The sequence below is a fragment of the Ailuropoda melanoleuca genome, chromosome 16 (assembly GCF_002007445.2).
Source record: "Ailuropoda melanoleuca isolate Jingjing chromosome 16, ASM200744v2, whole genome shotgun sequence".
In the NCBI taxonomy this organism is placed as follows: Eukaryota; Metazoa; Chordata; class Mammalia; order Carnivora; family Ursidae; genus Ailuropoda; species Ailuropoda melanoleuca.
The window spans coordinates 14,584,537-14,603,609 of NC_048233.1; the positions used below are offsets into that span (position 1 = coordinate 14,584,537).

Sequence of the window (19,073 nt, forward strand, 5' to 3'; positions counted from 1 at the left end):
GAATTATAAAATCCACAGTGCTGTAGTCTGGAGAGGGACTGCCAACCACTGCAAATTAAGAAGAGGTCATCTTCTTAATCACTTAGAAGGAAACAGCAGTTAGAGACTCTACCCTTCGATGCACCAGAGGAAAAAACAATTACACTAGAAAAAACATATCTTCAAACCAGCACCTTTGCTTTATTTCTAAAGTTGCAAAATTTAACCAATCTTCTATAATATTATGGATACTGTCCAAGGGACTGATTTTTAAAAATTTTAATTTATGTGTTACTCCTTAAAAGTGAGGATCTACTCTGGTTTGTTAATCATTCCTTCATATCATGTTTGCCATATTATAAATACCCACGGCAGTCTAAAAAATTAATCTACAGAGTTAAATAAAGGAAATGAACTGGACTTCAAGGAGGATCGAGTCATCATTTACTATTTCTTCCCCAAACCAGACCTCATTCATCGAATTCCTTGGGTTCTGGTCCTCCTGTTTGGTTTGGTTCAGCTTTAAGCAATGTTTGATTTTCTTTTCTGACAGAACAAGAAAGAGTCACAGGAAAATCATTTTTAAGAAATGTGCAGAGATAACTTACCCAATTTCAATCCCTCAATGTGCTCTACAAACAGATTCTACGCTAACGCTTACTAAATACTTAAAAAGCACAATAAATTTTGTGATCTTCTCAGGGTGTAAATTTTGTGATCTTCTTAGTGTTACACATGATCATTGGAGCCTGGGGACTGAGCCCAAGAGAAACTCTGGCCTTCTAGCCAGGCTGAGAGGCTTTCGGGGTTTAGAACTAGGTGGAAGGAAGGAGGGAAGGAGGGCAAGAAGGAAGGAAGGAGGAAGGAGGGAAGAAATGGAACATATGGGAAAGAGCTGCTTGGGATAGGCTTCAGGGACCTAGGTTCAGGGAGCTAGCTGTCTTAAGGGTCTGACGATGGAAAGAAGGAGAGAAAGCACAAGCCAAGCAACAACAGGGCATTTCTCTGACAAGGCGAGAAAGCAGGCATCCAAAAATTGAGATGGGATCACCAGGGCTCAGGGAGCACTAGCAGGTGGGTAGGGGTGAGGGCTGGCAGGACTCTAAGGAGTGATACGGGCTGGTGTTAGGTTCACAGGGAAACAGAGCAACTGGCACAGCAATGACAAAGATGTGAGAGGTAACTAAGGGCAGCAGGACATATAGTCATTGTTCTAGAACAATCTTCAGATCAATAAAATGAGAACTCACAATCAGAATTACAAGAGAATGCACAGGTTACTGCACTTTCTACAAAAGGTGATGCTAAAAGGCTTTTTACCTCTGTGGATAATCTTTTTGTCTCCTGTTTGCGCTGATGTTCTGCTACATTTGCCACAGATTCGGCCAGCTGATAAAGATCTTGTTCCATCGGTGCTCCCATGACGTTCAGCATGGGGGGCTCCCAGCCATTGCGGAACCGTGGGACATAGGGTGGGATAAACTGTTCTTTTGGCCACTCTGTTCTGTAAAGGGCATTAAGGCACAATACTAAGAAATGTATCCATGTTCAAAATTAGTTTCGGTAAAGTTAGCCACAAAAAACAAAAACAGATAACAACAAAAACAAAGCATACCTAATCTGCCCTCTGTCCTCTCGAAAAGGGAACGTGAACCTGCTTATAATAGTCTGGAATGCCAACAAAATGAAAGGAAGATTGAATTCTGCTTCATAATCTGTTTTCAGTACATTGCCTCAATTCTCCATTAATTCAATTTTGTAACATGGATACAGGTTTTGAAAATTTGGAAAGGGAGCATGAGGCTAGAAGTGTTAAAAGTATTTAGAACATGAAATTCTCTTGTATCTAAAGAAGTTTCAGATTCTTATCTTTCCCTTCCCTCCCCTTCCATCGTATAAACCCTCCCGGTATCAGATATAGCTTTCAAAAGATAAGAAGAGAGAATGTTCTTAACATTTATTACTTTTTAAGTTATAAAGTCCCCTAAATGAAGCATTACCAATTTTATAAATGAAATTTATCAGCAAGCCTTTAATCAGTAAAATCAAGTTAGGACTAATCTGGAATGGTAATCATTACCCATTCATTATTTAATGACTCTGAGTGAGGCTTATTTCCACAAGCTCTAATCACTCACCAAGCACAAAAATAACTGAGACAGAAATTATAGCTTCATTTCTGCTATACTGTGTTGTTTTATCTTTCACAAGTGAAAGATTAATTCTTCAGGTTATATTTCTACTACAACGAAATGAGCCATTTTATTCAGATTATTATGTACCTTCATGACCTTTTTATCTTTTTGAATTTTTAAATCAGTATATTCATTTCCTAATACTCTTAACAATTAGGATCTAAAAAATTACCTTTTCTCTTGTCAAGAGCTAACAATATATTTCCTTTTCATGTAGTTTTTCCAATGGTCATTTTCTAATTTTGAGGTAGGACCCAAAATCAAGAAATTAGAAAGTCTGAGCTATTTTTGTACTAGGAGGTCTGATTAGTTTAGTAAGTTTCATGGGGAAATATTAAAAGATCTTACCTAAGCTTATCATAAGATTATAAACTATGAAAATTTAATAGATTTAAGAAATCTATTTAACCAAGTACAATATATAAATAGCATGATACAGTAGGTTGTATTAGTATATAAATAAATTTAAATATTTCTTTCAATATAAAAGCAACAACTACAGTGCTTTTAAATAATTTTTTGCTTGGTAAACCATTCAATATGTAAACCATATTCCAACACAAACTGCTGCCTAAGTCCGAAATATAAGTTTTATATTTTATACATAAACACAGTTTATATCTGTTTCAACAGAAGAAAAGGAGGAGAAAAAAAATTATGAACTGATCCATTACTTTCAGGCTAGTCCACTCAAAGCATTAGGAAGAAAAGCTTCTAAGTGACCACACTGAAGACTCACTCTAAGTAGTGAGAGAAAGAAAATGATTTGGGTAAGTTAGGAAGGCCAAAATGATTTATTCACATATCATAAAGAAAGAAATGTTTTTTTGCCTTGCTCAGGAATCTTTAACACTGCAATGTTAAGTGACGCAATATAAATGATTTGTCTTCCACAATCACTTTACTGACAAAATACGACTTTTAAAATGACCCCCTCTCCTTTCCATTCCCACTACTACTGTTCGAGGCCCAGGGAATGGGGCTTACTAAGGAATCCCTAACTAGAGCAGCATCCCAAGGGGCCTCCTTGCCTCTAGTTACTTTGGTTCTTGTCCTTGCTAGGCTCGACTAGCAGACTGATCTTTCTAAAATACAGATGTGATCATGTCACACTCCTAGTCACACAGCTGTTGGTTCTCCCTAGCCTACAGAATCTTCTCCACCTCTTTAGCATGGCAGTGGGAGCCTTCATAGCCCATCTGCTTATTTCCATGTGCCCCATTTGACACCATCCCTCCTCACCCCCTTCCCCACAAGCACCTGCTACTCAAAGTCGATATACCAGCTAAACTCATATTCATTCTCCATTCTCTTGACTTCCTGCTTCATGCCCTCACTTGTGCTTCTTTCTCTGTGAGGAAGGCCCCTTCCCAACTATGTACTTGCAGAAATCCTATTCGTCGTGCTGAAAGGCAGCATAGCAAAATAATTATGAACATCAACTCTAGAGCCAGATTGCCTAGGTACAAATTGCAGATCTGCCACTTAAGAGTTGTATGGTTTTGAGCAAAGTACTTAACCACTCTATGCCTCGGTTTTGTTATCTGTAAAATAGGGATAACAACAGTACTTATGTAAAGTTTAGGGGAGAGTGCCTGGCAAATACTACCTGTATAGTGCATACATATTTATTACATAATGTACTAGTATTTTTATCTATTGATTTTAAATGTCAGCTCTTCTTTGAAAGCTAACTATCCCCCTCTTCAATCCTCTTCCTGATGGCTTCCCCTTGCCAAACAACAGCAGTTTGAATCACTCCTGGTACTTAATATGCCTTATACTTTATATCTTTTCCACTATACTAGCTTTTTAAGGGTTTAGGCTTTTTCAACGGCAGTGACTAGTCTTTCATACGCAGAAAGCGAAATAAATTCTCATTAGATTCATGTAATAACAAAGAACAATACTTGAAGTATTACAGGTATTAAACTCATATATGTTTACCTGGCTTTCATCCAAGTTTCCCCCAGTGACATCCACAGCTGTCTTTCATCATTGTTGACAGTATAATTTAAGAAATCAATTGTGTCCTTAGTCAATAGGGGGCTGAGTACTGAACTGGCTAGCTCAGGACCTCCTGTTGCCTGTACCACCTAAAATGACAATAATTCATTTTTTAGCAAGAAGATGATGATTAGTTGTATATTTTCAAAATATGTAAAATCCATGCCAAAAACAAGCACTGTTTTTATATACTCAAATTTTGACGTGGTGCAGTATACCATTGAATGAAAAACAGCTTATTAAGTCAACCTGCCCAGCCCAATGGTGACTAATAATCTAGAATGAAAAGTTAGCAGTTTAACAACTTTCACAGGATCTGTCCGTTGGCTGCATATTTTCCAGGGAAAATACTAATGGTTAGCCGAGAATTCCCGGTCAGGTGGTTTAACTATCTCTGCTTTTTGCTTTAAAAAAAAAAGTACGTGTATCTTTCCTGGCAAATCTATTATCCCAAATTTGAAAAATATGGTTCTATAAATGAATACTACAGAGAGAAATAAGGCTCAACTTAACAGTCTATGGTTGTGCCTATAAAGACATACAAAAATAAAAGGATCCAGAAAGAAAAGTGAGAGAAGAATGAGAACTTTAAATCCATGGTATTTTTACCCAGAATTTAATTCTAGGAAATTGTCCTGATTTAAAACGGATAATTTAATGATTAGCAGAAACAAATAAACAGGTGCAATTCTCTGATAAACAAAATGATGATAAGTGTATGTCCGGAAACTGCTCCAAATGGACTTCTCAGAGGCTATTTCCTGGCTAAAGAATGGTAGTTATCTCCTAGAGCAGAAACCAGAGCCCTTTCATAAAAATCTCACCTTCCCAGAGATATGGCACAAGGAAAAAGGGATTTTTTTGAACGGCTCCAGACCAAGAGTCGGTTTCTCGGTTTCTCCCCAGTCATCCAAGTGCTCTGAGCATGCTATGTTGTTGTATGCCTCGTGTATCTGCACATACTGCTTCCCAGCTCCCCAGAAGGCCCTTCCTTTATCAGGCGGAACTCTACTCCGGTACCACCTCTTCCAAGAAGCCCTCCTTAATCCCAAAGCAAAGCTCTGAGGCACCTCAGTGTCCCCAAAATAATTTAAGCATACTAGTAACAAGTTACATTTTAACTTACGGCTTATTTTTCAGTTTTCTCTCCCGTGAGGTTTTTTTTTTTTTTTTTTTTTTTTTTTTTTAAAGATTTTATTTATTTATTCGACAGAGATAGAGACAGCCAGCGAGAGCGGGAACACAAGCAGGGGAGTGGGAGAGGAAGAAGCAGGCTCATAGCAGAAGAGCCTGATGTGGGGCTCGATCCCATAACGCCGGGATCACGCCCTGAGCCAAAGGCAGATGCTTAACCGCTGTGCCACCCAGGCGCCCCTCTCTCCCGTGAGGTTTTGGACCAAGTCAATTACAGAAGACATAGTGTTAGTGGGATGACTGAGAATCAGTGAAAGAAAAGATGAGAAATAAGGAGAGAGGCTGACTCTTACTTGAGAACAAAATTTACCGACTGCCTGGTACAGTAATTTTCTTACTTCCAAGCCCTATAAGCACTTCTGGTGAATATGTAGGGATGATTAAGAGGGAAAAGTAAGGGAGTAAAATCCAGAAGTAGAGGAACTTTAAAATCTTTGGCATAACAGAGGGAAGAGAGAATGAAAGAGAAGAAATGTAAATAAAAACCTATGAGACATAGTTCCCTCTCGAGAATAGATGTTAAGCACGGACGCATGTATGGTGGCTGTGGGTGTGCTCGTGTGTGGAAATGCTGAGGGCATAGGGAAGGTCTTGCAAGGTTTAGAGCACTAAATTTTGTGTGGCTGGTCGTAGGCCCTAAATAAATGTTCCTCCCCACATCTCCTGTCCAAGTAATCTGTCTGGGGCTCCACAGGCAGAACATTAGAAGGAGCAACAGACATACTCTGATTGGAGAGACCATGAATAAGGAGTCGTTTTTGATGGAAAAAATAAAGACAAAATAAATCCTATTTTCAGATATATAGCTTGATCACAAAGGCTAATTTCTACATGTTAGGGAAACCGGTCCCATTATCTTATAGTTCTCCTTTATGTAATGACTACATATCTACTTATGATGTGTGAAAGGGTAGGCCAAGAACGAGGAGGTGGCAAAAACTGCTTAAGAGTCAACACTTCCTAATATTCAAACTAAGACAGTATCAAATGTGTTAAAGAATAAGGAAGATAAATTTTGTTAATGAGCTACTATGGGCTTCTTTGCATATGAGTGGCCTTGATGTAATTTTTAAAAGAGCTTATAAAGCAAGAATTATTCAACAATAACTAGACAAGTAGAAATCTGATGTTCTCTATATAGCAACAACATATGGAAGCATTCATAAATTATTGATGTAGTCTTGGACTTTCATCTTCTAATCTCTTATTGCCCAGCTCTGACATTTATGCTGATAACATTACTTTCCTGTGTTTGTAAAGCAATACTCATTTCATATTCTACTTCAGGTCTTGTCTAGTTGCTCTTGGAGAAAGAAGGAAAAGATTTATTATCCCTTTTTGTTACTTGGGCTTTCTTGTTCTCATTTTTTCTGATAATCAAGTAAAACCTATGGGAATGCATTTGAATTTGCTCCATTTTTGATAAACATTAGAGTACTCAATCCATAGTGTTCATATGCCCTAAACCAAAATTAATGAAATTTATCTGCTTCGTATAGTTCTTACTCTTTAAAAAAACAATCACAGAAATAATACACAGGATAATCACACATTACTAACAATTATCATTACTGCTATTGTCATTCTACAAAGTAATCATTTGCTCTTCTGACAGGGAGAGCCATTCACAACTACTCCACCCATGCCTGCCTTAGCCCAGAAAGTAGGAAACCCTGTCCTCCTGGAAGTATTTAGAGATTCTACCTTCTTTCCACTCCTCGCTCACTTGTCCTCCCACAAACACCGGAATGACCTATCTAATTGGTGGAATTGTAGAAAAGAGTGATTTGTAGCCTACTCTCTTTTCACATCTGTCTGTATGTGAGGGCAACAATTGTTCCACCTGCTGTCTGTCACATGCTTTTCCCAAACCCGTGCACTTTATTGTCGTGTACTCTTAAATATTCCAGCAAATTCTCCCAGCTGCCCTGTAGGACAAGATGGTTGTACATAATGTCAGCCTAGAAAAGTGGCTATTATACCATTTGCAGATATTAAGAAATATATAATGGGAAGAGAAGTATATTACCATACCATATAAGGAAAGAACATAGCTGCATATTGAAAATCTAGAAAATGAAGTGTGTATCTTGGATCCTGGCCTATGGTATAACCTTTTGCTGGATAAACTCATAGGAACACCCTTCACAAAGGGAATTGTTCCCAACACACCCTTTTGTTAGCTTCAAAAATTATACCCTATGTAAAAATACACATGTATGAGAAGGGAGTTTTCTGGGGAAAAAATTGCACTATGTGCATATCATTCTACCTGGCAACAGAGAGAGCATGCTAAAGACTACTAATTGTTCCCTAGTGTCCACTCTTTTCTTCCTCCTTCTAGAAAGAGAAGCCCCTACATTTTAGAGGAAGCTACAGCCACACAGATGGAGACTATATTCCTCTGGTGTTCAGTACGACTATATGAAAATATTCATATGCCAACTAGACAAAGGCAGAAATTATCTGTTTAAGTTCAGAGTCACCTCCTTAAAAATAAATCATCTTTCTTTGCCCTTGCACAGCTGTAACAAGGGCATGGAGGTAAATCAGCGTCCATTATAGAGATGTCTGACACAGCTGCTCAATTTTTCTCTTAGACACATTTTCTTCATTTGGCTTCCAGAATACCATAATATTCTTATGTTTCTTCTCCTGACTTAACTGCTTCTTTTCAATCTTCTTTGTTGGTTCTTTCTATTCTACTAACACTGAACTTGCCCAGGGCTCAACCAGTCCTTGTTCCTCTTCTTAATTGTAATCACTACCTTGGTGATAATTTCATGGCTTTAAATGCTTTCTATATGCAGACGATCCTCAAATATATATCTCCTGCCTTGATTTCTCCACTGAACTCCAAATTCATATATTCAACTACCAAATCAAACTATTCCATCTAGATGTAACAGAATTTTGACATGTCTAAAACTGAATTCCTTATGTTCCTCCAAAAAAATCTCTTTTACCCACTGCCTTCCCCATCTCTATTAATTAGTCCATCCCTCCACTCTTAGGCTAAAACCTCTGGAGATAGCCTTGGCTCTTGCAAAGCACATCTAATCGACCAGCAAATGTGGCTTCTATGGTTTATAACCAAAATCCGACTTCTTACGATTTCTAATGCCACCCGGTCCAAACACCATAATCTCCGATCTGGATTATTTTAATAACCACCCTAGCCCCTAGCCCCTCCCCCCCAGATTTCTAAGTATTCTAGACAGAGCCATCCTTTTGTGGCAAAAACATTCTAAAAGTGTAAAAGATTTCATGATCACTTATAAAGACCAACAAAATATGACCTCCTGTTGCTTTGCTGATTTCATCTCCTAATTAAGATCTCCCTCATTCTGTTCAAGTCACAATACTTATTTATTCCAAGAACATAATTTGCAGTTACCATCCCAGAGCACTCACAATAGCTGTTCTCTGTCTGGAATTCTCTTCTTTCAGAAATCCACATGACTCATTCCTCCCTTCATTTGCTCAAATGACAGCCTCTCACCTTAACCAACCCTATTCAAAAAGGGTAATACTCCACCCCTCACATGCGTGCATGCTTACATGAGCACACACCTGGAATATTCCCTGTTCTCTGTCCCTGCTGTATTTTTTTTCAAATAACACTTATTTTTTGCAAAATGTATTATTTATGCATATATTTAGGATACTGATTGCCCCTCCATGCTACAATATAAGTTCCAAGAGGGTAAAAATTTATGTCTGTTTTATTCCTGATAAGCTACTAATAATGCTAAGCACATAACAGGCTCTCGGTTAATATTTCTGAATATTTCCATCCAGTACCAGTTACCCCCTCATGCCTAGCCTATTTTGGGAGAAAGAGAAAAACTTTTACATTATTATAGCATTTTTTTTATCTTTATTTTTTTTTATTTTTATTTTTTTAAGATTTTATTTATTTATTTGACAGAGATAGAGACAGCCAGCGAGAGAGGGAACACAAGCAGGGGGAGTGGGAGAGGAAGAAGCAGGCTCATAGCAGAGGAGCCTGATGTGGGGCTCGATCCCATAACGCCGGGATCACGCCCTGAGCCAAAGGCAGAAGCTTAACCGCTGTGCCACCCAGGCACCCCTTTTTTTTATTTTTATTTATTTTATTTTATTTTATTATAGCCATTTTTATTATATCCTAGTATATACTGAAACACTAGCATCTGATAAATATTTCTTTTCATCTTCCTACCTCTGTCACAGATATCGGTTTCCAGCTATAAAATGAGGTGTTTGAACAGGATGATTTCTAAGGTTCTTTCAAATTCTCAAATTGCACATTCTCAATGTTCACACAGATGCCAAGAGAAATACTATCCATGCAAGGTAATGCAGGAAAACTGTCAAGATACTCCAGACAGACATACTAAGAGTGATTACTTTCTTAAATTAACGGTCTTACCATATTTAAGGGAGTAAATAAAAAATGAACCAAATCTGCAGCACTCGGATTCTGGATGTGAGACTTCAGTTTGGCCTGTAGCATTAAGAAAACAGATGCACAGATTACTATGATGTAATCAAGCAAAAAACAGATGCTCATAAAGGTCCAACACAGACTCAGAGAAAGAGTTCTTTACGACTAGTTTCACTTCTAATATATTAGTCAGCCTGGGTAAGTCAGATTAAGAGAATTAAGTTTAAAAAAAAGAAATTATTCTTTTTTGATAATTCGCTTGGATACATAGGTTTTATATCTGTTGTCCTAATTAAAAGAAAATCGAAACATACATACCAAAAAATCTACAAGAACAATTTTATCTCTTCATTTAATCAGGAACATGCTGGCCAGAATTTGATTTCCTTCATTTATTTCAATTATATACAAATAAATTTCACTTACCAGAAGGTTAAATCCATGTTTGAACTTTTGTAAACAGTCAACAAATTCGTCAGGAGGGGGAGGTTTTGCCCGCAGAGTTAAAACGCCCTCTAAAAGAAATACACGGGAAGGAGGAGAGGTGAAAGCAAAGTTGTGAGAAAATCTATTAAATGAAAAAATAAAAAGCCATATTCTTGTCTATAAAATTTGATCATACCAGATACCATGCTTCCTAGCTACTCTACCACACCTCGTAGACTCACTGTGACAAACTAAGATGATCCGACATTTGAAATGGATCCTTCTGTCCTGAGGCACTACTAATTCCTCATCAGTTCCATCATGTACGCTGTAGCCCTTTTGTGTCCCAATTATCATGCTTATCATTGCAAAGACTATAAAAATGTGTGAGTTACAAGCCCTGCTCTGAAGAACCTTAAAATCTTTAGAAGACACGAATCGGTAAGTAACAAAGATACACCAAGTAAATGCTATAGAAAGAGACTGCGGCTGGTTGGGAGATGAGAAAATGGACACCAAGAAGATGTTTCATGAGGAAAGTAGCTTTTTTAAAAAAATTTTTTTCTTAATTTATTTTATTTTTTTTTGTTTTTTTTATTTTAATTTTTTTTAATTATATTATGTTAGTCACCATACAGTACATCCCTGGTTTCTAATGTAAAGTTCGATGATTCATTACTTGCGTATAACACCCAGTGCACCATGCAATACGTGCCCTCCTTAATACCCATCACCGGTCTATCCCATTCCCCCACCCCCCTCCCCTCTGAAGCATGAGGAAAGTAGCTTTTAAGATGGCACCTGAAAGGTCTGTTACACGGCAATTTGGTAAGAAAATGTCATAGTTGGATATAACAGCATAAGTAAAAAAACATGGAAAAAGGAAATTGCATGTACATGAAACAACAAACTAAAGCAGAGAAACCTGAGAATGGAAAACTAGATCAAGGTTGGATTGTGGGTGACCTTGACTGCCAGGGGGAGGAGCAGACTTAAATCAACAGAACATGGAATTAACACGCTATTCAGAAGAATGAAGTGACTGCGTGAGAGCCTGAAGACAACTGTCCTCCCAGAATAAAAGACTGGAGGCTTGAAGACTACTTAGAAAGTGGGGTAAAAAACGATGACAGCCTGAAGCAGACGCTAGCTATGAAAATGAAAAGGGAAACAACTAGATATAAAACACATTGAAAAAAATAAAAATTGATGTTGGCTGCAAGCTAGAGAATGAAGTCATACAAGAATCTGTGGTCTTGAATCTGGATGACCAAGAGGATAGTACACCCTTCATAAAGAATACAGCAGGAATAAGTGGTCTGAGACGTAAGGAAGCAATAATACTTAATTTCAGAATAGAGGGAGGCGGGGTATGTCCAAATGTACACATCTGGAAGACAAGTCTACAGGGCACATGCTTAGGACGTAGACATGAGCTAGAGAAAGACTGGGAGGTTTTATGACGTGAAAGGGATATTTACTTACTATCCTTTCATGTACTTCATTTTGTTCCACAGTTTTAAGTTTATACATTTTGAGGCCGTTTTAAATAACTAACTACAGCATACCCCAAAAACTGCATGTATGTGACCTGAGTATATTGCTTGGGAGTTCTGTGATAAAAAAAGTCAAATCCATTGATATTTATAACTATTTTAATGAGAAAAATCAATCCTTTTAACAAAATAATGAGGTTCTATATAATATAATGAAATAAATCAAAATATGGGAAGATCAGAGCTCTGACTTTCTTTAACAGACATTAATTTTACAGTCACTAATTAAAACTACAAAGAGATGTTCACTAGCTGAATCTCAGAGTCTCTGTGATTTAGGTTAAGTATCCTAGAGTCTTCTCTTACTGCAGCCAACTTGGAACCAAAATGGACCACTCCCTAGGCTCTTCTTAGTCTCTGCCTAACTCCCAGGTGCTATCCCAAAACTAGAAAAGGGACTTTGGCCCACTGTCAATGGAGTTTTGCTGAGCAGTTCACAAGGGCAGAAACTCTGCTTAGTGCTGGGGTTCTGAATGGTCTTTAGAAGTTTGAGAAAATCCAACTTACCTCCTGGTCCTTTCTTTTTACCTTTCTTACTTTTCTTCCTTTTAGAAAGCTCAGAAAATGCTTCAGCTGCTTTTTGGAGTTTTGTGATAAAAAATTCAATGTCATCCAAAATGTGGTTTAATATTTGCTGGAATTAGAAATTACAGAATAAAACATAAGACAAAATAAAACCATTTTTGCCTCGACTGTGTGCTATTAGTCAGTAAAGGAAAATCAGAAAGTTAAAAAAAAAAAAAGACCTCCCACATGCAAATTTCAAGTTTATCACTAATTCTAAGAAAAAGAATTGAACTAAATATACCTATACCTGAGGCTAAAGTCTGACATTTACATTTTTTCTTTAGCTTAACCTTGTTCTATTTTCATACCATAAAAAAGCATTCACAGTATCTATTCAGATTATTAATTATTTTCAACCACTTTAATTTTCTCATTGTGTTCCCACACAAAAAGTTAGGGGAAAAAATTCTAAGAAACACCTTGTTAAAAGATCAATGAGCATTTTTGTTTTTCTAATAAACATGCCAATTAAGTACCAACAATATAATTTCATGGAATTAAAAGTATATAGGATGTTGTGATAACCTAATAAACACACACATAATCTAGATTAATAATCATTAATGAGAGTCTCCACATGGTAAAATAGAATTAATGATGAATTATGCTTTCAGGGATTACTGGATCAGTTTGATTACCTCATATATTGTAGTCTTAGCTGACTTCCTCTACTACGTGTGAAACCTGACATTCTTCTAATTTAAAAGACTAGAAATCGGGATTAAATAAACTTTTAAGTATAATAAATAATGGTATAATCTAAAAATTAAATTCCAAACTTCAAATTCCTATATTTGTTTCTAAATAAAGTAGGAATGTGTATAACATAAACGGTAATTATATTGAGGTCATATTTTATTGTTACATCACAAGGCACTGTCATTCTGTAAGTAAATTACTATGGACTAATAAAAATAAATACAGCCTTATGCTTTATAAAGAGTTAAAATTTACATATCTACTTTTTAAAAATTCCACTTAACTTTTATGTTTCAGGCATTATGAAAATTTTTTAATAACAGCCATGAAAAGATATTTAGAAGACATTTTAATCATGAATTATAAACTATGAAAAAAGTTAAAATCCCCCAAATTTGAAAATTCAGTTTAAATTCCTTTGTAAACTAGTTAATATGCTAGTTCTTCTATCAGAGCCCCATCCTACTAGCTAAATATTGGCATAAAGGCAAAAACAGTTAAGAAAAAAATAATTCAAAGGGCATAACCACCAATGGAAAAAGAAAAATACAGTTTCCACAAAACATCTTTATTTAAATCAACTTCATTTTCCCAGCTGATATTTCTTTTCCTCTTTAAAAAAAAAGGCAATGACCTAAAGAAGGATGTTGGACCTACCACGTCTCTGTCAATTCGGGCTGCCGTCATCTCAGGCGGTTCTTCCTGCTCCTGATACTGCCTTGGTTTCTCAACTAAAGAAAGAAGAATCACAAGTCTTTCAACCTGTTACCTAAGCAAGATCAATCTAGGTAATGAAATGTGAAAAGTGGCTAGAAAAGAGTGCCCTTTGCAAAAGGGAACACCTACACCGGACACAAAATCAAAACTGCTCATCATCTATGAATGACACACATCCTTGCCACCAGGAACTAAGAAGCACTTGGTCAGGGCTGCTGTGCTTGCCATCACCCTTTATGATGTTGACTTACCCTGTAACTCCCCATCCTCCCTCTTCCCAATGACAGCTGTCTGTAGAACCAACCTTGACTTCTCACCCTCTAATTCCTACCTCTAATTCCTACACATCAACCCTTTATGATGTTGACTTACCCTGTAACTCCCCATTCTCCCTCTTCCCAATGACAGCTGTCTGTAGAACCAACCTTGACTTCTCACCCTCTAATTCCTACCTCTAATTCCTACACATCACCCTTTATGATGTTGACTTACCCTGTAACTCCCCATTCTCCCTCTTCCCAATGACAGCTGTCTGTAGAACCAACCTTGACTTCTCACCCTCTAATTCCTACCTCTAATTCCTACACATCACCCTTTATGATGTTGACTTACCCTGTAACTCCCCATTCTCCCTCTTCCCAATGACAGCTGTCTGTAGAACCAACCTTGACTTCTCACCCTCTAATTCCTACCTCTAATTCCTACACATCACCCTTTATGATGTTGACTTACCCTGTAACTCCCCATTCTCCCTCTTCCCAATGACAGCTGTCTGTAGAACCAACCTTGACTTCTCACCCTCTAATTCCTACCTCTAATTCCTACACATCACCCTTTATGATGTTGACTTACCCTGTAACTCCCCATTCTCCCTCTTCCCAATGACAGCTGTCTGTAGAACCAACCTTGACTTCTCACCCTCTAATTCCTACACAAGAAAGAACTATAACCTCACATTGAAGCACTTGCTCCTCCAAAAGTGCCCAACAAATTTCTAATGCAACCCTCCAATTTTATACATTCCACCACTGTGATTACAATAAAGCTTTGGGGGTTCTGACAGTAAAGTGCTTTTTAAAATTCTAGTTGTCATGAAGCTTAAAACCCACAATGTTGGGCTCACTGATTCATACTTTATAAATATAAATACCTACAGGATTTGCAAATTGGGTAATACATACCTTAAGAGCATTCAAGATGTTAAGCTAGCTCAGTTAACTAAAGCATGATGTTAATCGTAAGGTCTCTATAATGAACGCCCTTCTGGTTAACACTACCACTAAACACAGATACTTCCAAAAATATTTCACAGTAGATTAAATAAAAGAAAAACTACACAGGTGAAACAGGAAAAATGTATCATCAGTAATGGAAAAAAAACTCATACTATATCATCATGACTCATGATGTTTAACATAGAAAATTACAAAAAGTCCTGAGAACTCTGCACTGCTATACGTCTTCTATGCCTTTCCCCATAAATGGAATATTGTGCCCCCAAAAGAAGAAATTATGGAGTCTTATGAAACTTAATTAGTGGCTCTTAAGTACTTTAAGATAATTAGAATTTATATTTATGAAATCTTGCCAGTCAAATGTTGTCTTACATGGAGTTAGCGGCTTTCTTAAGTATAGTATACTACAGAAAGCAGCATATTGAACTTGAAATATAGCTAGTAAGAACTCCAGATAAGCCCCAAAATATCACCTGGAGGGTAAAGGAGATGCAGTACCTTGCAGACTTTTTCATGGTCTCTGGCACCACTAGGAAGGAACCCCACTGCCACTACTCTACAGAGAGCACTTTTGGAAGTCAAGGGTAAGGCTATGTCAAGGATTCAAAGATGTTTAGTCTGAGTTATCCAGAGCTTTCAGTGGGACTAAAAAGATACTCCTTTTGGGGAGATTTCCAACCAAAACCTGGCCTGGATCCAGATAGAACTTCACATGTTAAGTGTTACATTCTGTTTGTCCTAGTAGAAAATTAGAAGTTCTGAAAACCCTTTCTTATTCTCATTTAAACAGATAGGACTGCACAGCCTATTTTAGACAAAATCTAATGAGAGCCCAGAAAGACCTTAGAAACAAAATTTTCTCTTTGTTGTAAATTATATTAGGTTTTACAGATGTTTTCACAAATTTATTCATAATATTTATAAACTTAAGATGTCTTACCCTTCCTCAACTTCAAGGAAGAACATTTTGATCTCTCTCAAAAACGTTCTCTCTTCTACCAATATAGTAGCAACGACAAAAGTACCATAAGAACACAGAAAGCAGAAAGCACTATAAACTCCTATGAGTTTTTTTTTTTTTTAAGATTTTATTTATTTATTCGACAGAGAGAGAGACAGCCAGTGAGAGAGGGAACACAAGCAGGGGGAGTGGGAGAGGAAGAAGCAGGCTCATAGCAGAGGAGCCTGATGTGGGGCTCGATCCCATAACGCCGGGATCACGCCCTGAGCCGAAGGCAGACGCCCAACCGCTGTGCCACCCAGGCGCCCCTCCTATGGGTTTTTTTAAACACAAAATTTTGCAGAAAAAATGGATCAACAGAAATTTGTATGATTTCGAAAAACAAACTGTTATAAAGTTAAAGTAAATAATTCTGCTACTTCATGTTTGATAAATGGATGTTTCAAAGATTTCTTTCTTTCATCTGTTTGGTAGCTGGGCTTACGTGTAAATCTCTGAAAACAGAATACAAAAAAACCCTAAAAAAATGGAAAGCAATTCAGAACTAAAATGAACTCAATTTGGCAAAAATGAGATGAACCGCACATTATGTGTTTTACTCTGCAGTAGGTACTGTTGTAGACATTATTTGCTTTCAGATTCACAGCAACCCATGAATGATTATCGCCACGTTACAGGTGAGGTTGAAACACAATGAGATACTGTCCAAGGTCATACAGCTGATCCTGGTCTTACTCCAAAGTCCAACTTTTGACTCACCAGACTCAAAGTCCAGTGTCACTCACTTATGCCAACCAAGTTCTATTGTTTAACTACATTGTTAGATATCTGCATGAATAATACATTATTAGATAAAGGATAAATGATTTAAGAAGTCCATTGAACAATGAGGCAAAAGAGGGAGGTTCTAGTCTTGATCAAATTCAAATTCGTTGGATCACAATTTATTCACTCTTAATGAAGAGATTAGACCAAACATATTTTAAGGCATTTTCAGTCATAAAAATTTTCAGATTTGGTTAAAAAAAAAACATTCTGACATATAGAAAGTTACACTAAGTTCCATGCTAGGATTATTTGTCTTTAAAAAAGAACATCAGGTAAAATGATAATGTACACAAAGGGCCCCTTTGACAAGGTTAGCGAGACGGAGATGGTTTTACTCTCGTCCTAATACTGCCCTGACAGCCTTTTCATGTAAGCACAACAATTTTCCCAAACAGGAGAGTGATAAGGTAATAATAATGGAAAGAATTTTGAAGGGTAGTCTTTGCAAAAAAATCTGATAGTGTCTTTTTTGGTATATATCGTATTACTATCTTTTTGTTAGCTGACTCAAACTTCCCATCTTTGATCACACTAAAAAAAAAAAAAAAAGGAAGACCATAATCCTAACACTGTATTTATCTAAATGACTGGTCTGAACTCTCATATACAACAGTCTTATAGTGTCCAAGGCTTAAATTTCCTTTATCTAAGATTTTTTTTTTTTATTAAAAAAAGCTAACCTCAAGCTTCAGCTCAGAAATCAGCATCAGAATTTGAGAGCAAGAATTATGTCACAACCCAAAGTCAATGTTCAACAAGTAGCAATCCCTAGAGACACTCACAGTCCCCTTGGTCGGCGGCCCATGCAGACCAGGCTGCCACCCGACTTCTAACATCCACCTGGGTAACAGTCCCAGGGGGCACTGGGGCAGGAGCTCTTGGTGGAGGTGGTATACCAGGGTCTGCTTTGGAAATCATCCTAAAAAAGATGAAAAAAATAGAATTTTTACCATCTCCGTGTCTATCAATTCTCTGTTGGTGGTACTAGCTCCTCAACCTTAAGAACGATGTCAAGGGGGAGGACAACAAGAATTTCCTAACCATTTCATATGTATATTTACAAATATATATGAAATACAAAAACACAGAAAAATGTTAATTCAACTGAACACTAGGTTTAACTTAGGTTTTTTTCTGGGTCTCCTGTGACTTGGAGAGGCTACGAATGAACTATATTCCTCTTATCTATCTGTACTCCCCCAGGCTATCTTCCCTTAAAATGCCACTCATCTGTCCTGACTCTGACAACACACGTGGGAGAAGCCTTCTCAGAGAAAGACCAGAAACACGGAGAGAAAAGGTGCACACATATACCGACAAACTCGGAAGAGTGAATGAGTTGAAATCAGTTTGTAATCTGTAAAACAGACCTTCACTGAAGATAATTTTTTTTAATATTTTATTTATTTATGTGACAGAGAGACAGCCAGAGAGAGAGGGAACACAGCAGGGGTGTGGGAGAGGAAGAAGCAGGCTCCCAGTGGAGGAGCCTGATGTTGGACTCGATCCCAGAACGCCGGGATCACGCCCTGAGCGAAGGCAGACGCTTAACGACTGCGCTACCCGGGCGCCCTGAAGATAATTGTTATAAATCTTTACAGTAGAAAACAACAATGACAACAACAACAACAAACCCAAAAACAAAAGAAAAATGCAGACAAAAAAACTTAAGAACAAAAGGATTCTACCCCTTAGTTTCTTTTAACTTTACCTCAGGGCTTCGGGCCGCCTCTTCTGTTTCCCTCCTTTACTGTCACTGATGGCACTCTCAATGTCTTCACTGATGAGGTTTGCCTGCAGTGAAAGGCAAGTTACCTGGGAGGTCACAGATGTTTCTTGTCTTGATGTGCAGGCTCAAACAGCAACAACAAAAGGGACTATGCTCCCCGTCTGAATCAATAAGTGTCTTGATGCAAAAGAGAAGTGTTTTCTTTTTTAAAAGTGTGCTTTCAAAACATGACTCTTGCAGTTTTTTGATGGTGAATTTTATCATGACAAATTTTAAAAACTGAAGAAATTCTTAATGATTATTTAATCCAGATTCCCTTAGTTTAGACAAAAGCTATCCTTGCATAGGGGCAAAGAGGAAAGGGATTTGCATATAAGTCTATGGTGGACAATGTAACTGGGAGAAAAATCTCTGCCTGGAAAGAAAGGAAGGAATTAGAAGTGAATGCCTATAGAGCAGAGCACCTTCCCCTTTCTCAATCTCAGGCTCCGGCGGGCACCCATTAACCTGGAACAAATCACTCAGTCCCAGCAGATACTCCCAGTTTGGGA

General features: G+C 37.5%; 1 protein-coding gene across 4 annotated transcripts in view; it reads right to left on the bottom strand.

Moving 5' to 3' along the window:
- Positions 1-19,073, bottom strand: part of EPS8 (epidermal growth factor receptor pathway substrate 8) — a 178,628-nt gene that overhangs the window by 27,906 nt on the left and 131,649 nt on the right. For all 4 annotated transcript variants that reach the window (XM_034644770.1, XM_019799146.2, XM_034644769.1 and 1 more), the window contains 8 exons: positions 18,505-18,587; positions 17,576-17,712; positions 13,710-13,783; positions 12,294-12,420; positions 10,231-10,319; positions 9,790-9,864; positions 4,122-4,270; positions 1,300-1,483 (listed from right to left, as the gene is read on the bottom strand). In XM_034644770.1, coding sequence (XP_034500661.1) covers positions 1,300-1,483; positions 4,122-4,270; positions 9,790-9,864; positions 10,231-10,319; positions 12,294-12,420; positions 13,710-13,783; positions 17,576-17,712; positions 18,505-18,587 — 918 coding nt within the window. The remainder of the gene's footprint in view (positions 1-1,299; positions 1,484-4,121; positions 4,271-9,789; positions 9,865-10,230; positions 10,320-12,293; positions 12,421-13,709; positions 13,784-17,575; positions 17,713-18,504; positions 18,588-19,073) is intronic.